General features: G+C 36.7%; 2 protein-coding genes across 4 annotated transcripts in view; one reads left to right on the forward strand and one right to left on the reverse strand.

Annotated features, from left to right (window-relative positions):
• Positions 1 to 123: 123 nt before the first annotated feature.
• Positions 124 to 2,556, forward strand: gadd45ab (growth arrest and DNA-damage-inducible, alpha, b). The gene is made up of 4 exons (XM_058778368.1): positions 124 to 309; positions 708 to 809; positions 1,052 to 1,265; positions 1,776 to 2,556. The coding sequence occupies exons 1-4, from the start codon at positions 260 to 262 to the stop codon at positions 1,887 to 1,889; spliced, it is 480 nt and encodes a 159-aa protein (XP_058634351.1). The 5' UTR covers positions 124 to 259; the 3' UTR covers positions 1,890 to 2,556.
• Positions 2,557 to 12,586: 10,030 nt separating this feature from the next.
• gng12b (guanine nucleotide binding protein (G protein), gamma 12b) overlaps positions 12,587 to 26,273 on the reverse strand; it is a 57,749-nt gene continuing 44,062 nt past the window's right edge. For all 3 annotated transcript variants that reach the window (XM_058779467.1, XM_058779468.1, XM_058779469.1), the window contains 2 exons: positions 19,080 to 19,192; positions 12,587 to 15,600 (listed from right to left, as the gene is read on the reverse strand). In XM_058779467.1, coding sequence (XP_058635450.1) covers positions 15,475 to 15,600; positions 19,080 to 19,172 — 219 coding nt within the window. In that variant the 5' untranslated portion in view covers positions 19,173 to 19,192 and the 3' untranslated portion in view covers positions 12,587 to 15,474. The remainder of the gene's footprint in view (positions 15,601 to 19,079; positions 19,193 to 26,273) is intronic.

Below are 26,273 nucleotides of genomic sequence, written 5' to 3' on the forward strand. Positions count from 1 at the left end.
TAGTGCATGCTAAATATTTAGAAAAATATATCAAGATTATTTTAAAAGTTGCTCTAGTTGTTGTTTGCGCGTCCACGTGAGCTGACCAATCAGCGGCAGCATGTAAATGAGGCTGGAGTGAGTACTCCACTGTCTCCTGACTCTAGCGTCATTTTATCACTCCACTCGGCGCGAGCAGCATATCTGTGCTCCTGGACTGCACAGGATTACATGCTAACGGAGAACAGTGCGCGACACATACTAAGGATATCCGTTTCTAATGTGCAATATGACTTTTGAAGAACCGTGTGGAGACAACGCAACGGAAAGGTATGTTTCCATGTAAAACTTACTGGTGTTGCACGTTTGTTTGAGCCGAGCGTCACGCGTATGTTATCTGTCCGTTGAAAGATCACGAGATTCACAAATCATTTCTCGAAATTTTAATACAGATTTCCTCTTTTTGGCGTGTGCTTATAAATGAGTTTTACTCGAACGTTGCACATAGTCTCCAGTTCCTTACTTAAAATACTTTGCTGCATCGCGTGCAGAAGTTTGATTAAACGACAGTGCTAGTCGTGACATTGATTAACTTAAACGTCCTCTTCAGCTGCAAATCACGTTCATGCAGAACGTTTCCCTACATTTTGTGCTTTAAGAGAATTTAATTTGGTAATTTTGTGTGTAAATGAAATATAATGTGCGTGGGTTTTTTTTTGTTTTTTAAGAATGGACTCGGTTGAAAAGGCACTAGAAGAGGTCCTGACTGCTGCATTACCTCAGGGTTGCATCACTGTGGGAGTTTATGAGGCAGCGAAGTCACTTAACGTGTAAGTATTCATTGCAGATCCCTTCTAAACCATAAATGGGTCATTCCACGTTTTAAAAATGCGATAAATGCTACTCAACAGGTTAACCTTTTTTTTTTATGTTGCCATCATTAGTCTTAAGGTCATGACACTACAAAGTGACAAACGCAAGATAAAGATTTGTAGAAGGGCTGATTCAAAGAAAAAAAACGTTTTCGTGTTTTTGCACATTTTTAAATGTACTTTCACTGTCATTTTTGCAGGGACCCAGACAACGTGGTTTTATGTCTGCTGGCCACAGACGAGGAGGATGTGAAAGATGTCGCCCTCCAGATTCATTTTACCTTGATTCAAGCGTTCTGCTGCGAGAACGACATCAATATCTTACGAGTGAACAACATGAGCCGTCTGGCAGAGATCCTGGAAGGCGTGAAACCGGGAGGAGAGTCGATGGATCTCCACTGCGTATTAGTCACCGTATGTGTCATTTCACTCTCCTAGTATCAGTTTATTGCTTGCACGTAAGGTAGCCTCTAGCGCACCGATCGATCACAGCTGCACATTTGCAGAATTGTTCATGCATATTCGTATTAACTGCCAGGAAGGTTTAGTTAAACTCTTTGAGGGCAGCATGACTGAAGTAGTTGAAAGTTCAATGATCCATTAGTGTCTGTGATGTGGAATTCCAGCCGGTCTGGGGCTGCAGTAAACTGGCAGCTCTTCAGTGAGATCTAATAGCAGTGCTGAACTTCTGTGGCTGCCTTTAGTATTCGCAGAACTTCCTGTGCAGCGCTGGGGCATTTCTGCAAACACGGTTTCCTGGAAGAAAAGCCCTGTGAAGTGACCATCTTTAACAAATTAGAGAGAGGCCCTTTGAAAACAAGTGCTTGTCCGATAACCAGCAGCTGTTAAAACCACTCCGCGCCAGACTCTTGCTGTGGACGTTCTGAACTGTGCAATTTACAGTTTTTCTTTTTTCTCTCACAGAATCCACAGTCATCCACGTGGAAGGATCCAGCCCTCAGCAAACTGAATCGATTCTGCAGAGACAGTCGGGGATTGGACCAGTGGGTGCCGGTTATCAATTTGCCCGAACGATGAACAGAAGCAGACAAACAATGTCAGAGCTTTTACTGGCTCTTGCACTAGATTTGTGTTCTGCTTTGGATGAAGCCTAATGCCACTGAGAATGAGACATGAGGGGGATTAACGAAATGCAATGGATGATATGTTTTCCAGCAAACCCAGTGATCAGAAGTGTGGGTTTTGTCTGTCCGGTTGGACAGGCGATTCATGGTTTCACCTCAGAGCAGGAAGAATGACTCAGCACTGTGTTCGCAGTGCTGCCAGGGAGTGACAAGTTTGCCGGGAACTATACAGGAAACTGAATCACACATGCTGGATTAGAGTACTAAGAGTGAGCTGAGAGAATGGAGTGTGTTCAACTGGAATCTACTCAATGAAATGTGATCAGACTGTCAGGTCAGATGGACTGTTAAATGATGGGCTTGACCCTTTTGCAGACACGCTGCAATTTAAAGACCGTAACTTATGATGTTAATGCTGTCCTGTATTATAATTATTTAAAAGGGAATATACTACAGTCTTTACTGATTTAGATAGAAATGAGTTCCTTGTTTTAATTCAAGCATTCTGGAATATGTTCCGTATTTTAAACTGTTAATTTTAAACTCTTAATTTATTCATTGTATTTATATTGTTTGCGTTCATTGTCAGAAATGTAAAAATAAAATGTCTGACCCATGTGCATCAGTGTTTCTGTTGTCTATGAAATGCATATGTTATAGTGTCTCAAAACACTATATGAAAACACTGTGCGCGATATATCGGTACGGCCGATATTACCTAGTTTTTAAATCACGTGAAGTGTTTTTGGATTTTTACATTTAGATTAGCTTTGCAATCATCTAACATTTACTTAGATGATGGTACATGCTCAATGTTTATCTATAAAAATGCTAATCTTCACTGTTAAAATTTAATCTTGGCAAATCTTAAAATAATTTTTTTTTTTTTGTACTATACATTGTCGCGATGCCTAAAACCACTCATAGCATTTGAGAAAACTTTATTCATTTATTAATTCATTTTAAACGTGTACGATTTCAATAGATTTTTAAGGCCAGTTTGTTTGTTTTCAGCTACCAGCTGTAAAGTTAAACTAATATTATTGGGTTGTAGGAATTAAACTGATTTTAATATCAGTGTTACGGTCAATGAGTGTGTACAAAAAAACACAAAGGACATTTATTTGTACAAAAAAATCGGACTTTTTGCAACTTTATTTTGATAATATAAATGCACTGTATGCAAAATGTTTCACAAGGCAGGCACATTCTGAGGGCAGTTTTAAAGTGTCATTGGGCTTTGTTTTGTCAACAGCTTTCTTCACTTGTAATGCTAAAAAAATTTCCACAAGTAGGAGGGACAGAGAATTCCATTACGTTCACTACGGCAGCTGGGAGACGCATGACGTTGGGTCATCATAGCCTTGTGTCTTTACACAAAACACAAGATAATCCGGGCCCTGACCAAGCCAGAAATAGAAACAGCGCTGAGAGAGTGAATCATACCTGACAGCATCAGCAGGGGTGGGGGACGTGCTAAACGAGTTAAAATGTGGACAAAAAGGAAAGAAAAAAAAAAGACAGAGTGAGTCAAGGCCATTCAAGGCTGCAGCAGGAGAGCTGACAACTAAAAATAGCCCTCTGTTCCCTTTGCTCAGTTTACTGAGACAGGACAAAGAGAGAGGACTGGAAAGACCCTAATACACATTGAATACCACTGTGAACTGTTGTTTCATTTCCAGCTAAAGTTTTGCTGCTTTGCTCAAGCAGTTGATTCTGGAAAGCAGAATTCAGGCTTTTAGTAGAAACTGGGTCATGCATTTCAAACAGGAGTCCACTTATCCTCAACAGGTTCACAAGGAGAGTTTGAGATGTTCCCCCTAAACTATATGGATGCACAATACAATGGGGCAAAAAAAGTATTTAGTCAGCCACCAATTGTGCAAGTTCTCCCACTTAAAAAGATGAGAGAGGCCTGTAATTTTCATCATAGGTATACCTCAACTATGAGAGACAAAATGAGCAAAAAAAAAAAAAATCCAGAAAATCACATTGTAGGACTTTTAAAGAATTTATTTGCAAATTATGGTGGAAAATAAGTATTTGGTCAATCACAAAATTTCATCTCAATACTTTGTTATATACCCTTTGTTGGCAATGACAGAGGTCAAACGTTTTCTGTAAGTCTTCACAAGGTTTTCAAACACTGTTGCTGGTATTTGGGCCCATTCCTCCATGCAGATCTCCTCTAGAGCAGTAATGTTTTAGGGCTGTCGCTGGGCAACACGGACTTCCAAAGATTTTCGATGGGGTTGAGATCTGGAGACTGGCTAGGCCACTCCAGGACCTTGAAATGCTTCTTACGAAGCCACTCCTTCGTTGCCCGGGCGGTGTGTTACTGATGGTAGCCTTTGTTACTTTGGTCCCAGCTCTCTGCAGGTCATTCACTAGGTCCCCCCGTGTGGTTCTGGGATTTTTGCTCACAGTTCTTGTGATCATTTTGACCCCACGGGGTGAGATCTTGCGTGGAGCCCCAGATCGAGGGAGATTATCAGTGGTTTTGTATGTCTTCCATTTTCTAATAATTGCTCCCACAGTTGATTTCTTCACACCAAGCTGCTTACCTATTGCAGATTCAGTCTTCCCAGCCTGGTGCAGGTCTACAGTTTTGTTTCTGGTGTCCTTTGACAACTCTTTGGTCTTGGCCATGGTGGAGTTTGGAGTTGGACTGTTTGAGGTTGTGGACAGGTGTCTTTTATACTGATAACGAGTTCAAACAGATGCCATTAATACAGGTAACGAGTGGAGGACAGAGGAGCCTCTTAAAGAAGAAGTTACAGGTCTGTGAGAGCCAGAAATCTTGCTTGTTTGTAGGTGACAAACAAGGATTTTTTCTGGATTTTTTTTTTTTCATTTTGTCTCTCATAGTTGAGGTATACCTATGATGAAAATTACAGGCCTCTCTCCTTTTTTTTAAGTGGGAGAACTTGCACAATTGGTGGCTGACTAAATACTTTTTGCCCCACTGTATATATATATATATATATATATATATATATATATATATATATATATATATACACAGGTGCATCTCAATAAATTAGAATGTCGTGGAAAAGTTCATTTATTTCAGTAATTCAACTCAAATTGTGAAACTCATGTATTAAATAAATGCAATGCACACAGACGGAAGTCTTTGGTTCTTTTATTGTGATTATTTTGGCTCACATTTAACAAAAACACACCAATTCACTATCTCAACAAATTAGAATACTTCATAAGACCAATAAAAAAAAAAAAACATTTTTAGTGAATTGTTGGCCTTCTGGAAAGTATGTTCATTTACTGTTCATTCACTCTATCCTCTAATTTGATACTGTTAAGTGCTTTGACACGATCTGTATTGTTAAAAGCGCTATATAAATAAAGGTGACTTGACTTGACTTACTGTATATGTACTCAATACTTGGTAGGGGCTCCTTTTGCTTTAATTACTGCCTCAATTTGGCGTGGCATGGAGGTGATCAGTTTGTGGCACTGCTGAGGTGGTATGGAAGCCCCGGTTTCTTTGACAGAGGCCTTCAGCTCATCTGCATTTTTTGGTCTCTGGTTTCTCATTTTCCTCTTGACAATACCCCATAGATTCTCTATGGGGTTCAGGTCTGGTGAGTTTGCTGGCCAGTCAAGCACACCAACTTTTGGTGCTTTTGGCAGTGTGGGCAGGTGCCAAATCCTGCTGGAAAATGAAATCAGCATCTTTAAAAAGCTGGTCAGCAGAAAGAAGCATGAAGTGCTCCAAAATTTCTTGGTAAACGGGTGCAGTGACTTGGGTTTTCAAAAAATTCAATGGACCAACACCAGCAGATGACATTGCACCCCAAATCACCACAGACTGTGGAAACTTAACACTGGACTTCAAGCAACTTGGGCTATGAGCTTCTCCATCCTTCCTCCAGACTCTAGGACCTTGGTTTCTAAATGAAATACAAAACATGCTCTCATCTGAAAAGAGGACTTTGGACCACTGGGCAACAGTCCAGTTCTTCTTCTCCTTAGCCCAGGTAAGACGCCTCTGACGTTGTCTGTGGTTCAGGAGTGGCTTAACAAGAGGAATACGACAACTGTAGCCAAATTGTTTGACATGTCTGTGTGTGGTGGCTCTTGATGCCTTGACCCCAGCCTCAGTCCATTCCTTGTGAAGTTCACCCAAATTCTTGAATCGATTTTGCTTGACAATCCTCATAAGGCTGCAGTTCTCTCGGTTGGTTGTGCACCTTTTTCTTCCACACTTTTTTCTTCTACTCAACTTAACATGCTTGGATACAGCACTCTGTGAACAGCCAGCTTCTTTGGCAATGAATGTTTGTGGCTTACCCTCCTTGTGAAGGGTGTCAATGATTGTCTTCTGGACAACTGTCAGATCAGCAGTCTTCCCCATGATTGTGTAGCCTGGTGAACCAAACTGAGAGACCATTTTGAAGGCTCAGGAAACCTTTGCAGGTGTTTTGAGTTTGATTTGCGGATTGGCATGTCACCGTATTCTAATTTGTTGAGATAGTGAATTGGTGGGTTTTTGTTAAATGTGAGCCAAAATCATCACAATTAAAAGAACCAAAGACTTAAACTACTTCAGTCTGTGTGCATTGAATTTATTTAATACGCGAGTTTCACAATTTTACTGAAATAAAACTTTTCCACGACATTCTAATTTATTGAGTTGCACCTGTATATATATATATATATATATATATATATATATATATATATATATATATATATACATAATCAGTAAAAAAAAAATAATAAATAAAACACTGCAGAATTTTATTATCTGCCATTTTTTGTCTTGTGAGAAAAATAAATCTGACATTATTACTGATGACCATTCTGCTTTCTAAAGGTCAGAAATTTTGACATTTATTGAAAAAAATCGGCGAATAGCATAATAATTCTATTGACAACTATGAAATAAAAACAAACCTACATTTTTATGTCATGTAAAGTTTTATTCTCACACAGTACACTGTATTTTTTCCGAAGTTGTAAATAAAACAAAGATTATTGGAGTTTTACAAGAAAATACAATTTCTGTTTTTCTACTTCAAAATTTTACATTTAATGCAATGTGTTACTTACATTACTTTGTAATTATTTGTGAAATTTACTTGCAATTTCTAAGTGAAAATATCTACATTTCAAAGTAAATTTTGCACCAAATTTTGTTCACATTCAGTCAACATTCAGTAAATGACTGTTTCTATCTTTGGGTTCCAAGCAAGGTGATAATTTTTGGGAGTCCTTCCTTTGTTTTAAAACGTTGTGTGGAGGGAGGAGGGGTAAAAATACAATAGCTTTAGTTGAGAAATAAATTTTGAACCTACACTGGGATCTTTACTAACTCCACACACTAGCTGTGGTGTAAAAGCCCCGTCAGAGAGCCAGACTGAGCCATTTTGGGAGGGGTATTTCTGTACTAAGCTGACTAGAAGTAAACAGAGCTGACATTATGTCCCTGCTGCAATGACCTCTGGAGTTTCTACTGCCCGGCCTGCCATTAACCTCATCCTGCTAAATACAGGTTTGCAGGTAAGTGGAGTCACACAGTGGTACTTTCTCTCCAAATGTGCCTAGAGCTGGGAAACTCCAGCTTCACTGTGACCATGATTTTAGGTGGAAGTGAGATGTTGGCTGTTCCCACGCATGAGGAATGCAAATGTTTCTGAAAGGACCAACTGCAGTGCCACAGATCAAATCCAGAGAGCTTGAAGGACAATTTAAAGGGACAGTTCACCCAAAAATGTCATTAATTACTCACCGGTAAGACCTTCGTTCATCTTCAGAACACAAATTAAGATATTTTTATGAAATCCGAAAGCTTTCTGACCCTACATAGACAGCAATGGAACTGACATGTTCAAGGCCCATAAAGGTAGTATGAGGACATTGTTAAAATGTGACCCTGGACCACGAATTTCCGAAGCTGAAAAAATAAGCTTTCCATTGATGTATGGTTTGTTATGATAGGACAATATTTGGCCGAGATACAACTATTTGAAAATAGTTGTGCAAAAAAATCAAAATATTGAGAAAATCGCCTTTAAAGTTGTCCAAATAAAGTTATTAGTAATGCATATTACTAATTAAAAATGAAGTTTTTATACATTTACGGAAAGAAATTTACAAAATATCTTCATGGAACATGATCTATACTTAATATCCTAATGATTTTTGGCATAAAAGAAAAATTTATCATTTTGACCCATACAATGTATTTTTGGCTATTGCTACAAATATACCCCAGCGACTTAAGACTGGTTTTGTGGTCCAGGGTCACAAATAGTCCATGTTACATCAGTGGTTCAACTGTAATATTATGAAGCTACGAGAATACTTTTAGTGCGCAATTTAAAAAAATAAATAAAACACTGCAGAATTTTATTATCTGCCATTTTTGTCTTGTGAGAAAAATAAATCTGACATTATTACTGATGACCATTCTGCTTTCTAAAGGTCAGAAATTTTGACATTTATTGAAAAAAATCGGCGAATAGCATAATAATTCTATTGACAACTATGAAATAAAAACAAACCTACATTTTTATGTCATGTAAAGTTTTATTCTCACACAGTACACTGTATTTTTTCCGAAGTTGTAAATAAAACAAAGATTATTGGAGTTTTACAAGAAAATACAATTTCTGTTTTTCTACTTCAAAATTTTACATTTAATGCAATGTGTTACTTACATTACTTTGTAATTATTTGTGAAATTTACTTGCAATTTCTAAGTGAAAATATCTACATTTCAAAGTAAATTTTGCACCAAATTTTGTTCACATTCAGTCAACATTCAGTAAATGACTGTTTCTATCTTTGGGTTCCAAGCAAGGTGATAATTTTTGGGAGTCCTTCCTTTGTTTTAAAACGTTGTGTGGAGGGAGGAGGGGTAAAAATACAATAGCTTTAGTTGAGAAATAAATTTTGAACCTACACTGGGATCTTTACTAACTCCACACACTAGCTGTGGTGTAAAAGCCCCGTCAGAGAGCCAGACTGAGCCATTTTGGGAGGGGTATTTCTGTACTAAGCTGACTAGAAGTAAACAGAGCTGACATTATGTCCCTGCTGCAATGACCTCTGGAGTTTCTACTGCCCGGCCTGCCATTAACCTCATCCTGCTAAATACAGGTTTGCAGGTAAGTGGAGTCACACAGTGGTACTTTCTCTCCAAATGTGCCTAGAGCTGGGAAACTCCAGCTTCACTGTGACCATGATTTTAGGTGGAAGTGAGATGTTGGCTGTTCCCACGCATGAGGAATGCAAATGTTTCTGAAAGGACCAACTGCAGTGCCACAGATCAAATCCAGAGAGCTTGAAGGACAATTTAAAGGGACAGTTCACCCAAAAATGTCATTAATTACTCACCGGTAAGACCTTCGTTCATCTTCAGAACACAAATTAAGATATTTTTATGAAATCCGAAAGCTTTCTGACCCTACATAGACAGCAATGGAACTGACATGTTCAAGGCCCATAAAGGTAGTATGAGGACATTGTTAAAATGTGACCCTGGACCACGAATTTCCGAAGCTGAAAAAATAAGCTTTCCATTGATGTATGGTTTGTTATGATAGGACAATATTTGGCCGAGATACAACTATTTGAAAATAGTTGTGCAAAAAAATCAAAATATTGAGAAAATCGCCTTTAAAGTTGTCCAAATAAAGTTATTAGTAATGCATATTACTAATTAAAAATGAAGTTTTTATACATTTACGGAAAGAAATTTACAAAATATCTTCATGGAACATGATCTATACTTAATATCCTAATGATTTTTGGCATAAAAGAAAAATTTATCATTTTGACCCATACAATGTATTTTTGGCTATTGCTACAAATATACCCCAGCGACTTAAGACTGGTTTTGTGGTCCAGGGTCACAAATAGTCCATGTTACATCAGTGGTTCAACTGTAATATTATGAAGCTACGAGAATACTTTTAGTGCGCAATTTAAAAAAATAAATAAATAAAAAATTATTCACTTTATTCAACAATTTCTGCTCTTCTGTGTCACTCTTCGCCTCACGTTCAGTAGAGTACCATGACGCATGCGTGTACATGGACACCTGCGGTCTCGCAAAGCTCTGGTATATACCTGAATAATAACAAATAAATAACAGGTGATGTACTCAAAGGCTCCTTGTTTCCCTCATAAAGGATTACGGGGTTTATCCTGGAGCTTTTCCACTGAGCTGAAAAGTAACTCTTATCACTAAAAATGACACGACCACAAAGCCAGTTCATCAATCATAGACAAGATGCTCTGCTGATTACATCGATGTAGGGCAGTAAATACAGCCTGACCTGTTTCTGAGTGTAGCAGGTATGAGAGGAGCTCTACTGGGATCATTGCATAACAACAGGGCTTTGACCTGGAGCCCCAAATAAAACAATATCAGAGAAATTAGAGCAAGTGGGAATAGTGAGACCATGAACACCTGGCTGCTGAGGGAAAGCATGAGGCAGCCATTAAATGCACATTAAAAAATAAACATTACATGCCAATAATACACACTATATATATATATATATATATATATATACAGGTGCTGGTCATATAATTAGAATATCATCAAAAAGTTGATTTATTTAACTAATTCCATTCAAAAAGTGAAACTTGTATATTATATTCATTCATTACACACAGACTGATATATTTCAAATGTTTATTTCTTTTAATTTTGATGATTATAACTCACAACTAAGGAAAATCCCAAATTCAGTATCTCAGAAAATTAGAATATTGTGAAAAGGTTCAATATTGAAGACATCTGGTGCCACACTCTAATCAGCTAATTAACTCAAAACACCTGCAAAGGCCTTTAAATGGTCTCTCAGTCTAGTTCTGTAGGCAACACAATCATGGGGAAGACGACCACTGACACGTTGCACAAGGAGGGCAAGACACAAAAGGTCATTGCAAAAGAGGCTGGCTGTTCACAGAGCTCTGTGTCCAAGCACATTAATAGAGAGGCGAAGGGAAGGAAAAGATGTGTTAGAAAAAAGTGTACAAGCAATAGGGATAACCGCACCCTGGAGAGGATTGTGAAACAAAAGCCATTCAAAAATGTGGGGGAGATTCACAAAGAGTGGACTGCAGCTGGAGTCAGTGTTTCAAGAACCACTACTCCCAGACGTATGCAAGACATGGGTTTCAGCTGTCGCATTCCTTGTCAAGCCACTCTTGAACAACAGACAGCGTCAGAAGCATCTCACCTGGGCTAAAGACAAAAAGGACTGGACTGCTGCTGAGCGGTCCAAAGTTATGTTCTCTGATGAAAGTAAATTTTGCATTTCCTTTGGAAATCAGGGTCCCAGAGTCTGGAGGAAGAGAGGAGAGGCACACAATCCACGTTGCTTGAGGTCCAGTGTAAAGTTTCCACAGTCAGTGATGGTTTGGGGTGCCATATCATCTGCTGGTGTTGGTCCACTGTGTTTTCTGAGGTCCAAGGTCAACACAGCCATATACCAGGAAGTTTTAGAGCACTTCATGCTTCCTGCTGCTGACCAACTTTATGGAGATGCAGATTTCATTTTCCAACAGGACTTGGCACCTGCACACAGTGTCAAAGCAACTAGTATCTGGTTTAAGGACCATGGTATCCCTGTTCTTAATTGGCCAGCAAACTCACCTGACCTTAACCCCACAGAAAATCTATGGGGTATTGTGAAGAGGAAGATGCGATATGCCAGACCCAACAATGCAGAAGAGCCGAAGGCCACTATCAGAGCAACCTGGGCTCTCATAACACCTGAGCAGTGCCACAGACTGATCGACTCCATGCCACGCCGCATTGCTGCAGTAATTCAGGCAAAAGGAGCCCCAACTAAGTATTGAGTGCTGTACATGCTCATACTTTTCAGTTGGCCAAGATTTCTAAAAATCCTTTCTTTGTATTGGTCTTAAGTAATATTCAAATTTTCTGAGATACTGAATTTGGGATTTTCCTTAGTTGTCAGTTATAATCATCAAAATTAAAATAAATAAACATTTGAAGTATATCAGTCTGTGTGTAATGAATGAATATAATATACAAGTTTCACTTTTTGAATGGAATTACTGAAATAAATCAACTTTTTGATGATATTCTAATTATAGGACCAGCACCTGTATATTAAAGACTTGTTGATTTGCTAACTAGCTTTTTTGCAGTTATTATATTGCATCAAGGCTGCATTTAGTTAAAACAGTAACATTGCAAATTGTTACAATTTAAAATAATTTTTTTATATTTTAAAACATCATTTTTTTTCCCTGAAAGTGTAAAGCTGAATTTTCAGCATCCACAAGATTCTTTAGGAATTATTCTAATATGCTTATTTGGCACTTAAGAAGCATTCTGTTTATTGTGAACAAAGCTGAAAACAGTTGTTCTGCTTAATATCTTCATGGAAAGTGTGATGCAATATTTTTCCCAGGATTTTCTGATTAACTAAAAGTTCAAAAGAACAGCATTTATTTGAAATACATTTTTCAGTAACACTTTCCATTAAGGTTTTATAAGTAGTTCACTACTTTAGCATGAATTAACAATGAACAATACTTCTATGGCATTTATTAATATTAGTTCCTGTAGTAAATAAATAAATGTAAATGTTAGACTGGACTCACCAAAGAACATATACAAACACAAAGACAACAAGATTGAGAATAAATCTATATTTAGTTGGAAAAATACAACATACAACCCAGTACATTGGGACCCAGCTCTGGAATTTCAGCACAAAGGAAGGTGGAAAATTCACTCAAATACAGCGACACTGAATGCTCTTCATATGAAAAATATTTTTTAAAGGCAAAAAGAGATAAGGCAGCAGACTGAAGAGCTTGTGCATGTCATACAGTATTTTCAGTACAAAAGCACCTTCATAAATGACCACAGCATCAAGAAAAAACACAACAGGCCACTGAGAGAACCCAATACTACTGTTGGGAAACATTACGAAAATGTCACTTTAAAAGCATCACTCAACAAGAAAGCAAGGCTGAAATTGCCATTCAAAGCATACTGTTGTCCAAACAAGATTAAAATTGTGGTTTAGTAAAATCTTAATGCATGTACAAGTTCAGATGCATGATGCACAGGCATATATATATCCAGCCTGAGGCATGAGACAGATGTGTAATGATAAAGACACAGTGAAGATAAGATTGCCATAAGATCGCAGCGCCGCTGGTTCACAGTAGTTTAACTCTAGCTGTCGTCTCGAGACAGGAGCGCGGCAGTGAACGAGTCAGAGCAGGAACACTTCATTAAGGCTGGTTCAGCCGGTCGGGTGAAGTTGTTTTCTGCCAGCTGTGTCATGAAGGCATTACACACTCACTTTCACTAAATGCATGGCAATTCACAAGAGTATTATGAAAGAAATGTACAGTAGCTGTAAACATGGAATGATGACAAAATGCATGATTATAACAGTCAAAAATAACTACAATCAGAGAAATCATCATGTGCTCAGTGTATGTGTACAGAAAAATCATATGCGACCCTATGTGAGTTTCTATTGCTGGTTAAATCCCAGAATGAGATGGCACAATGGCATTTAGACATAAAAAAAGAGACAATGATTATGAATCAAAACAATCAGAATAAACGCGTACATTAACATAAGGCATCTCGTAAATAATCATTAAAGGGTTATAATATATATTACGTACCATGATCTGCAATAAAGTATTGCTACTGTATCTAATATACACAGGGCAATAACACAAGACAAAGTATTCTAATGCAAATTCAGATGTTTTGATTAGGGGAAATCTCATCCCATTTACTGAAAGTAGGAATTTGAAGAATGGAGAAAAAGGTAACATTTCTTCAACACTTTGCAATAATATAAAATGTAAAGGTTAAAAGTATCATGAACTTATTATAAATAATTTTTTTTTTAAGTGCAACCTATAATGGCTAGTTAGGTTAATGTTCATTTCTACATACACTACAATTCAAAAGTTTAGATTTGTCAAGATTTTAATGTCATTATTTTATTTTTGTCTGTTTTTAACATGATGTTACCAAAAAAAAAAAGAAAGAAAGAAAGAAAGAAATAATGTTATTTTGAACTTTCTCTTTGTTCAACAAAGTTTCTAAAATTATATTAAGTAGATAATAAGAAATGAGAAATGCTTCTTGAGCACCAAATCAGCATATTCCGCAATGATTTCTGGAGGATCATGTGACATTGAAGCCTGGCATAATCGCTACTGAAATATCTGCTGTGCTGCAGCAGGAATAAATTACATTTTAAAATATATGAAATTAGAAAAAGTTGTTTTGAATTGTAATAATATTTCAACAATATTGTATTTTTTATTAAATAAATGCAGTGTTGGTGAGCAAAATGTCTTTACTGTCACTTTTGATCAACTTGCTTAACAGAAATATACATTTTATCTTAATATACAAAAAATAAAAATAAATAAATTCTTACTGACCCCAAACTTTTGAATGGTAATGTATACTAATACATTTTTATCATTTGTTTTAACAAGTTATATGAATTAACTTTGAATTATTATCTATGAATTATTAATTAACAATGAAAAATAGTACAACACATTTATAAATTCACATTCATTTATATTAATAAATGCTGTTAAAATGCTTTTCATTGCTAGTTCATGATTCCTAATACATTAATGTTAACAAATTTAACCTTATTGTAAAGTGTTTCCCAAATTTTGTTTCAGTAATTAAAATAAGGGGGGGGGAAAAATAGTATAGGAAATAAAGAACAATTCCATACAAATGCATGAACACATCACCTTCTTAAAATGCTGATCTGAAAGTTTTGGCAGTTGTTGAACTTTTGAAACACAATTCACCATGTTTACTGCGAGAAAATAAAAAGGGCACAGTCTAGCGTGTAGTGATTTGACAGGAGGGGTTAGCTTTGTATCACTCCATTGTTCAGACACAGTGAGTTAATGAGGGAGGGCCAGAGCAGCATTGCGTCAATGTGACGCCTCCAAAAGACACCTGTTTCCTCCTCCACTGAGCACAAGCACCGTTCACACATTTGTGATGCTGACATTTCAACCCTCACATCAACCTCCCACACCTCCCTGCGACTGAACGCCTTTAAAAGCATCAGATGGGGTCAAAGCACCGCTGATGAGGCTCTGCTTATCTGCAGATATATAGTGCAGTCATTAAAAATGATAGTTTCCTGTGCTTCATGATGCTGAGAGCCGCCCACTCTGACCTCACCCTTTATTTGCAGAAGACACAACCACATCAGTGGATGCTATCACAAAGCAAACAACTCATCTGTGCTGTGCCCTAAAGCGAAAAATTCATTCTTGGGTTGGTTTTGTCTTTGCACCACAAATGATTTGTTTACTTGGAGCTTTGACTCTCCTTTTCATAGACAACAGGAACATTTCTAGTGTGGATACGATCAAATAAAAGCTTGGGGTTTAGCTCATTTTAAGGCGAACAGTGAACGAATGTTTGAAGATCATATTCTTTCTATTAAAAAAATAAAATAAAAGGAAACATCAAAACATACAGCAAGAGTTCAAGCATCCCACTACAATATAGTGCATGGCTTTTTATCTTTAAAAGGGTTTTCCGAAGCTGGGATACCCATAAGTAGAGGATCATACTTGGCATGTTCATTGCAGTAATGCATGAGGTCTGCAGAAGCTTTAGACACCTGCACAGAAGAGATAAAATATGAACAACAATTGTTAGATTTGTATGATTTATAGATTAACAATTCATTAGTCATTAAAGGGATAGTTTGTTCAAAATTCTGTCAATTCCATGACTTTTGTTCTCATGCAATATATATATCAACAGTTTTTTATTTATTTATTTATTTTTTTTGGCTATGGAATGAATGTCAATAGCTACGTTTCCATCCAAAGTTGCGAATTTAACTTTTAAAGGAACACTCCACTATTTTTGAAAAATCATTTTCCAACTCCCCAAGAGTTAAACAGTTGAGTTTTACCGTTTTCGAATCCATTCAGCCGATCTCCGGGTCTGGCGGTAGCACTTTTAGCGTAGCTTAGCATAGATCGTTGAATCTGATTAGATCGTTAGCATCTCGCTCAAAAATGACCAAAGAGTTTCGATATTTTTTCAATGATATTACGCAGTGCCTGAAAGTAGTCCCCAGCTAGGTAACCTGTTATGAATATGATATAGCTGGGGACTACTTTCAGGCGCTGCGTAATATCATTGCGCCTGCTGCACCCATGGTACGGCAGCAAAGTTCCTTGATTATTATGCCGGAATGAGTATAGTTTAGTAAAATCGCAACTTTTCATTTTCCGTCAGTCTTAGTACACAATGTAACTACAGAAGAATCAAGTTTTAAATAGGAAAAATATCTAAACTCTTTGGTCATTTTTGAGCGAGATGCTAACGATCTAATCAGATTCAATGATCTACGCTAAGCTACGCTAAAAGTGCTACCGCCAGACCCGGAGATCGGCTGAATGGATTCAAAAACGGTAAAACTCAACTGTTTAACTCTTGGGGATTTGGAAAATGAGCCTATTTTCAAAAAATAGTGGAGTGTTCCTTTAAGGAAATTAGAATACTGCATAAAACATTTGTGAATAAAGCAGCATTTCCATTTCATCTGTTTCCATCATCACTTTCTGCAATACTGGCAAAGTATCAGTAAATAAAACGAAAGTTTCTGCAACTGGGGAAGCCTGTGGCTCTTTTTTCTTACATAATACTGTAAATGATTTGCAGCAGATGAAATGCTGTCATGTTATCTTGAATTCAAATGCCTGATGTTTGGGAATGCAATCGTGTGAGACAGTTATGGGAGGTGATCATACCAAGTCATTTTAATGATGGACTTGCATTTAAAATAACATTTGCGATGGGTTTGGTGCACTGGTTAGTTTGGTCATCCTATTACATGATCTGTTTAGGCAAAGTCGCATGAGGTCTTTTTTTGTTGTTGTGAATCAAAGAATTTATTCGGTAAATGTGTTTCCATCATTTTTTAGTCGCATTTCGGATTAAAAAAATTATCCACGTCAATTCAGCACATAGGTTTATACAACTTGCTTCCATTAACAACACATTCATTCAGATCTTTATAGTTAAGTGCTAATTAGCAACAGCACACTGGCACATGCTAATGTAGTTATCTAAAAGGCTCACAACATTTGCGTGTTAAAAGACAAACAACATGCAGTATATATAGTCTTAATGTTTTGCTGTCCATCCTCAACCTAACCACAGGCTCTACTCATCACCACAACGGTAACACTACAAAACCAACATAACAGAAACCTATGTAAATCCTAACATAACACAACATTTAAGTACTAACGTATGTCTCTCTATGTTAATCTTGTGCAAAAACTAACAAAATAACACTTAATTCCTACATTTATTTTCTTCATTGTCTGATGCAAAGCATACTAGAAATTACAAAACGCAATCATTTTAAGTTCACCTTACTACAACGACATTTTGAGTTTACAGAACTTATTTCAATTAAGTCCAATTAACTTTCATTATTATTTGAGTGATATTAACTAATTTCATTTAATTAATTTCACTGTTCGGTTTTACAGTGTGATACAAATGCCAACTTGTACCCGATGCACACTTTTTTAAAATGGATGCATCGCATCGCTAACTTTTATGCCGATGCACCGAGCGAATCTGTGAATCTTCCCATCCCTATAGTTTCCATTCAGAGTTTTTTTAAAGGATATACCAAAATATGCATAAAAATATGTGGATGGAAACATCTAACAATATTAAAACCCACTGACTTTTCAAAATACTTTCTTTTGCATTTCTTTTTTCTTCTTTTGCACTTTGAAACCCATTTTCAAAAACGTGCGTTTTCAGGCCTGTTTCGTGTCTCTAGTTTAAAATGGTGTTGCAGCCTGTAGTGGCAGTTGAAGCTGCACAGACTAAAGATTGCTACCTAGTCTCATGGCATTTACATACCTGGGTGCACTTTTTAGCGTGACATGAAATATGTACCAATAAGTACATATCACTGCAGTTTCCAAAATAAATAAACACTAGAGGTAGTAAAGCTTCCTACACCTTTTATTCCTTTTCACACAAATTTACACAGTTTCGATTAATAAAAAATTATTTTCGCACAATTACTTGAAGAATATCATGCTATGACTTCAAAACAATATTAATATGCTGGGAGATTTGAAAAACTGATGCTTTTGAACGTTAGCTTCACACACATCCATTCATATCTATGGGTTTTCAGAGACAGTAGGTTTGTTCGGTAGTTCACAGAGTACGGAGACGGACTTGAGAGGCGAGAAGCTCCAGTTCGAATCCCGTGTAACCACGGTTTGAAAAAGCAGTTCAAAACTGCATATAAGGAAGTTCAAATGGTACGGTTTCATCAACAAATACGTTTTTATATCAGTTTTGCATTTGTTAACACTATCGGGTAGGTTTAGGGTTGGGTTTGGTGTAGGGCATATTTCCAACACGATAAAGCATTAACTTTTAGCGACAGTACCCGCATATTTGAATTCAGAACCGCCGCAATACGTAGCTGAAGCAACGTAATAAAAAAAACAGCAATACGTACCAATATCAACGTAATAAAAACGTGCCAGGGTTCACGTATTGAACCTGTGTTTTACCGCCACTCAGTGGACATTTCTCTTTGAAACTGAAACGTGCAGTAAGGTACGTAAAAACGGTGTCGCACAAAAAGTGCACCGAGGTACATATTTTTATGAGACCAGCTTCTATCTTAAAAAAAAAGGCCATTTGGGGATTTTCTGGGGATACATTTGCTATGTGTTAAAAAGATAAAATTCACTAAAATATTAAACTGACAGCCCTAAAAATAACGCCAACAGAAATACAGGAATTTGCATTAAGCAAAATTATAAATATCCTATAATTTAGCTTCTGCAAGCCACCAATTTTCTATATATACTGCTCTGCATACTCATTTTCTCAACTAAATTCATGAAGTGGCATTTTAGTGTGCCATTTCAACTGTCTTGACATACGCTAGGCATTTATTAACTATTTTTCCTTCACAATCGACTTTCGTTTAGGATCATGAAAAACATACAGTAAGTGGCATTTAAACACTGAATCCATGAAGTAGTAGTATTCGACACTAATACCATGGTTAAGTGAAAAGAACATTACATTTACCTTTATTCTCTCTATGTTAGCTTCTATCCGTAGCTGTTGAACAGTCCTTCTGGCCTGGGCTATATTATTAGAGCTTTGCATCTTAGACGACATCTTCAATAATCTTCACAGACCTGAAAACAAATGAAAAGTTGATTTTGACATGCACTATAAGCAGCCTGCAGAAGATCAAAGTTATACATCATTGAGGTCCCATGATTCATGAACTACATACAACAGAATTCTCTTACAAAGCATGCAAAACAGCAGCAAATTTGTCCGTATGTACATAGTGAGACAGCAAAAGCTCTCTGAGGAGGTACACAGGGCCCCTTTGACTCCTGCAGAGGATGGGGGTGTTTAGTGCGTCAGGCCCCCAGTGAGGGGCTTTTCACTGGGTCTGCTTTACGACTGCAGGACGGAGAACTAAAGCAAGCTGTGTGTGTTTGAACAGATGATCACATGCTGCCAGCGGTTCAGTCTCTGCAGCTACTGTCTGTTCCTGCAGAGCATGTTTTCCGTAAACCATCGTCACCGGTTACTCTGCCAACTCATCTTACACAATGAACACATGTGCACAAGAGGAGAGAGACAGAGTCAGCAGTGCAGTCGCTCAAACAGAAGGAGTTGTGCAATGTAAACGGTTTTTTAAAAAAAAAAGGAAATGGTGGAGTCAAACGGGTGGTCTCTCATCAACCAGGAGATAAAAAAAGAGGACGGTTAGCTTTCTAACTTCCTAACTTTAGTGATAATGAAATAAAGCAATGATGACACATGACTCATTTCAGTAGTAGATACCAAAATCAGTGAAATAGCACAGCAGAATTAATATGCTAATAAACACACTTCATTAGTTTGAAACAAAAGAAAGAAAAGAAATACAGATATAATTTAAATAAAATGTAACATTTAATATTATAAATATAAAATATAGAATTAAACATATATAAAGTAATAAATATAAATAAATATTAATATAAATAAAAATATACATTAAAACAATGGTATGTAGACGATGTATTTCATTTAAGTAACTTTTTTATTGTTAATATTCAAGAAAATGGTCAAGTAGACTCAAGTCACATTTATTCATGTAGTGCTTTATACAATTCAGATTGTTTCACAGAAAAAAAGCAGGAAAATATCAGTGTTGTAAAATGTCAATAAATATAAAGTGACTTCAATTTCAACTAAAACAGCTCTACTGAAGACAATTGTCATTATTGAGGTCATTTCAATGTTGATTCAGTTCAGTTCAGTGGCAGTGTCTATGTTATAAAGTTCATAAATTACAAAACAAATTCAATCCCGATATAAAGCAGCCATTATTCAGATCAAATGAGTTCAATGATTCAATTTTGCTGAATAACTGTCAATGTTGCAAAAGTTCCTTAATGAACAATGAAACATCTCCAAAGACAGCTCTTCTAAAAAGGTAATAATGTCATTATCCAAATCAGTAATAAAGATCATAGAAATAAAGGTTCAGTATATTGTTTTCTCTTTTTTATTGTCAATACAATTGTTTCATTGATATTGATTGATAATGAAACAACCCTGCTGAAAAACAGAAATCATCACAGAAATGCCACTACAAATACCATTGCAAACATTACAAACCATCAACTTTCAACCATTAAAAATGGTTTTCTGTACTGTAGTGTGTTTTGGGACATATTCCATTAGGATTTAGTGGTTTTAATAAGCCACCAATAGAAGGCAACCAATTACCAATAGAGACCAACAGGCACCATTACAGTTTCCATTAAAGCCAGTACAATTCCTATTATAGCCAGTAAAACCATTACAAATTCTGTGATGGTTTCTATTGCTTTGGGGTTTTTTCAGCACGGTTTAGCAACACAACAGATTCTTGATTCTTGTTTCGCTGTTCATGTCTGATGTAGACAAGGTGTAAGTGTCAGCTTTAACAACATGGGAAATGTTTAACAGAGTGGCTTCCATATTGCTACATGGTCAGCTGCATAATCTCTAGCACAACAAACCCTGATATCCTACTTCCTGAGAAGCCCAGACATAGCTTTATCAAGAATTGAGAGGAAGAGTGTACGGCTGTCTCCTGTTCCACTGGCACAGGGCTGGTATCTCTACACGGAGGTCCGTGTTGGGGGTGACCTTATCTGGCCGCACACCAGACATACTTAGAAGGGGTTAAGAGGTTTGGATAACAACTAGTTGTTAATGCAGTGACATAATTAGTGTGAGACAGAGGACATAGTTGCTCCCACAAGCCCTGAGGTCAAGGGGCCATTCATACATTACGGTCCAGAGAACAAACTGTTTAGCTGCAGCTTAACAAGCATAGGCAAAACATGACACCTCTGACGACAGCAGTTTACTAACTATTACATCTTCCGGACAATAAAGCATCCCGTGTTGCTAATTTTATTTTAGTCAAGAATTGATCAAATCAACTGTTTGCATCCATGTCTTTTGCTTAAAGGCAGGAAATGGCAAAACTGATTAACAATACATGCATTTACATGCAGTTATAATTGAGCATATATTGTGTGCATCTCTTTCGAGGAATACAACACAATATGTAATTGAAGGAATAAAAATTGATTAGCATTGTGATTTTATTTTTTTATTAGCATGTGTGCATGTTGGGAAAAAAATGTCAGAACCAGTGTTATTATAAAATTACTGATTTAGCTTTTAGTTTTATATTTTGAATTAGCTATTATTAGATTAGTTTTTGTGATTTTTATTAGTTAATTTTTAAACATTTGAAATTTAGTTATTTTTTCAGTTTTAGTTATTTTAGTAAATCAAGTTCAACTGAAAGAAAATAAAAAATGATGTCTTGGCAACTAGATGAAATAAAATAAGTTTCATTTATATTTTCTTTTATTTCAGCATACAGTTATTTTATTTCAAGTAACTAAAATTATTGATAACTTGGTCAGAACTATAATAATAATAATATTTATAGGTGCCTTTCAAAACACTCAAGGACACCTTACAAATAATAAAATACATAATAAATGAAAAGAAAATGCACAATAAAACACAAAACTACATCAATCAGAAAAAGCAAATCTGTTTAATTTACTTCGATTAAAACAATAATTCTTACTTTTTTTAATGTTATGAAAGAACCTGATTTAATCTGAACTGAGCAAATGCAAAAGACAATGTCATTTGTCCAAGGACAGATTGTGCTCAGTTGCTCTCAGTCAAGGTTGAGTAAGAATGCAGCTCTGTGAAAGGGCACAGTGTTCGTGTGAGGTAATGGTTCATTCGCTCAGAGTGGCTCTGAGGGACAACGAGTCAATTTTCTGCAGACGCAGCATAGAGAGCACAACTGTGACGCAGACAGACACGGCTCAAGAGATGTGCCAGTCAAACTCCCCTAACTACTCGCTCACTTGTGACCTCTGACCCCTCAGGCCGATTGTTGTGCCCATCAACTCACACCAGCCAAGCAGAGGTTCACGTGTAGAGACAGAGTCAAGATGACAATGTGATTAACTGTCAAAACCAGCACCCCGCGAGCCTTAGAGCCCACATCCGTTTCATTAACCCACTCTCTCCTCTCCCTGCAGTATAAATGATTAAAGATGTGCATGAATGTATAAATAGCAAAGAAACAGGAAGAGGGGGCGTCTGTGAGCCTGGACTCAGAGGAGAAAGGGTTCGCTAATAACTGCATATCCGGACCCACGGGATTTCATTCATCCCGATAAAACCCTTCATTTGCACTAGAATTTGTCCTTTCTGTGCTGGGAAGTCAGTGTGTGACGTTTCCGCCACTAAAGTGCTCTTAGCATTTGCCCTCTGCTGTCTACGCAACACTGACTTTGAATCATCCCGCAGGTTAACCGCTGGCTTAAATGCGGAGTGGACACATGATGCCGGCCAGTACAGCTGGCCGCTGAAGAGAGAGGACACTCGAGGTGCACTGAACTGTGCCGGACGGCTCATCTGGACGTCTCGACTGTAATTACAGCTTTAGAGAGAGAGAGACCCAACAGTCAAGCACACTCTAAAAGCTCAGGCTGACGCCGCATTCAGTCTTTTGTTATATCTCTCTCACCTCTGCCCTCGCTGTGACCCTGCCCCCAAAAACAACTGTTTTCAACAACGCTTCAAGAGTGAAGGCCTGTTCACACTAACAAATGTTTGGCATGAAAATTTGGATTTTCATGTGCAAACAAGTCTGTTCAAACCGATGCGAAAAAAAACGGTAGCTGATAGAGCTGTGCAATTCATTGAAATACAGTTTCGATTTTGGCTTCCAACGATTATGAAAATACAATAATCGAGATAAAACGATTATTGTTCCCTATTCACTCCTCTGTAAAAGCCCAAACTTCAAGTGCAAATCAATAAAATCATGTAACATGACTTTCGCAAAATGGGACACTTGATTTATTCACTTTTAGCTTAAACAGTCAAATACATACAAAAATGTGTCAAAATGCGGCACTTGGTGATTATTCATGTAAACCCTCCTCAGTTAGGTCTTAAGTGAAGATAAACCGTTAAGAATGAAAATATGTGTGTAACAGTATACTGGATCCGTGCAGCTCTTAAAGCAACAACAGGTAATATTCCTTCAGCCATCTGTGTGCCTAATATTAATCAAACAACAAATTACAAAGAGAACATTACTCACTGCTCTTGACTGAATGATTTTTGTAGCTTTAATAAGATGTTTAACAAGTTTAATTCTTACAGTGAAGACTAGGCAATTTTATTTTACATTCGATTATTGAATTTCTGTAGTAGGCTGTTAGCTGAATACTTTAGACTAAAAAACTTAAAGCACTGTTTGTTTCATTTGTATCTTTTTTTCTATTGTATTTGACCTTACGCTTTTGTTTTTATTGTATTACTATTTGTTTTTCAATCATTTTTGAGGACTTTTTTTTTTTTAGTTACGTTCTGCTGTGGTATCGAGAATTGTGAAATTTTGCTTGTATCTAAAATGTAGATGTCATATATATATATATATATATATATATATATATATATATATATATATATATATATATATATATATATATACACACATTTTCTGTAAATAAGGTTGCTATGACATCTACATTTTAGATCCCAGCAAAATTTCAAAATATATATATATATATATATATATATATATATATATATATATATATATATATATATATTACTATCTTTAAATTAATCACTCATATAAAGGTTAGGTCATATGACCCACTCATAAAAGTGTTAAATAATTAATTAGCTTGGGAATGCAACATCTTGTAATGAGAAGCGCTTATCAACAAAAAATAAGCCTTTTTTCATTTTTTTTAATTATAAACTTATTATTATTATTATTATATAGCCATAGTAATATATAATTACAAAATGTACCCAAAATTGTGCAGCTCTACAAAATTCAGCAAACATGGATTTTTTTAAATCACAATTTTTTTCAGAATCGATGGTATGCATGGTATGCAAGGTATGCAAGGTATGCAAATGTTTCTGCCAGTCTAAACAGATGAATTAACAGCCGTACCAAAAAAAGGCTGAACGAAATAAGGTGTTGCATTGGATAGCTGGTGCTCATCTAACGACGGAGGTCAGGAGGGGTTGGCTGGATGTTTGTATGTCTTGCAAACGTGTAGAAACAGTGTGAGAGAAGGCGAGTGAGATGAGAGAAAGAGAAGGGACTGTAACTGGCTTTGAAGTGTGTGACTCAAGCTGAATCACTAACAAACAACAAGAAGGGGAAACTAAGTAAGACCACCAAAAGGCAGAGTACAGACCACCTTGGGGCACAGAGCAATACTGCTGCTGCTGACTGAGCTGCCCACTGGGCCACCCACACCTCTGCAGACGCGCCTCCCTCCCGCTCTGGCACTGCCGTTGCCTGCTGGATCTCAGCCAGGACCAGGCGGCTCCAGTCATCGGCCCAGCCTCTGATGTAGCACTCCAGGAATAACAGAGTGCTGGCATACTGAGACCACCACAGCGGTGACACAGAGAGCGGGAAATGACTTTCAAAACTATTTTACAAATTATAAATTGAATTTTTACATTTTCCGAGAAACAAGTGTGTCACTGCAATGCATGGTTAGTAAGGGTTGATATGTTGTTAGCATTATGGGAGGTGGTTTGCTAGGTGGTTGCTAACCGGCTTGCATAAAAAACAACAACAACAAAAAAACACCTGAAGTCTCAAAAATGCTTGGGTCCCTCCCTCAATGTAAATGTTTGTTACAATCCAAAAGCATTTAGAAAAGTAATAGTATCTCTTCTCAACAAGCTGCATGATTTAAGGTATGTTGCAGACATGCAATGGGACAAATGTAGTCTGATTCATAAGCAAATGACTCTTTTGAGCAAATTCTGTTCAATTGTTGGACAATTAATTAATCATTTGTAAGACTTATTGTACAAAATCATAAGATACTGGATTGAATCAGTCAGCTCGGAAGTAGCTTACTGAATCAACATTAAAGGGACAGTTCATCCAAAAATTAAAACTGTCATCATTTACTCACCCTCATGTCGTTTCAAACACATAAGACTTTTGTTCATCTCCAGAAAATATATGAAAACATCTTTAATATTCTCTATCATTTTTCTCTATCCATTGAAAGTACACACAGCCAAAACTTTCAAGCTTTAAAAAGTTAATAAAGACATCATAAATATAATCTACATGAATCAAGCAGTTTAATCCAAGTCTTCCGCATATTGATGAAAATAAATAATTCACATATATCAACACACATACAGCACATTAAAAATGGTAAATGGACAATTAAACTTGCTTGCTTAATGTGTAAGAACCATTGAGGTTTGTTCTCACACATCAAGAATGCACGGTTTAGCTTCTGCTCACCATATTGGATTGTCCGTTTTTTTGTCTCCCTTTTGCAAGTTTTGCTAATATAAAAAACATTAAAACAGTATTTCTGTATTTTATTAGAAAATTATTATATAATTAATTAATATATAATGTTCACTATTTACAGTGGGAAAATTTTATTGCACAAAAATATAAATATATATAGATGGACAGAGAGAGATGAGAGAAGGGTGAATAAACACTAGTATGAGATATAGTAATAACGATACTTGCCTTAGCAAATACAACTAATAACTACCTCCACTGACTTTAGAAAAATTTAAAAAATGCATTTCTCTGTACTACTATGTACTCTATGCCGCAAGAGTATTTGTTGGTATGTACACTACAGTACACCTTTCACA

Source organism: Onychostoma macrolepis, chromosome 06 (assembly GCF_012432095.1).
Source record: "Onychostoma macrolepis isolate SWU-2019 chromosome 06, ASM1243209v1, whole genome shotgun sequence".
NCBI lineage: Eukaryota > Metazoa > Chordata > Actinopteri > Cypriniformes > Cyprinidae > Onychostoma > Onychostoma macrolepis.

Coding starts and splice junctions, on each gene's coding strand:
- gadd45ab (XM_058778368.1), top strand. CDS start 260: ATGTGCAATATGACTTTTGAAGAACCGTGTGGAGACAACGCAACGGAA. Junction 310..707: donor GGAGACAACGCAACGGAAAG/GTATGTTTCCAT, acceptor TTGTTTTTTAAG/AATGGACTCGGTTGAAAAGG. Junction 1,266..1,775: donor TCCACTGCGTATTAGTCACC/GTATGTGTCATT, acceptor TTTCTCTCACAG/AATCCACAGTCATCCACGTG.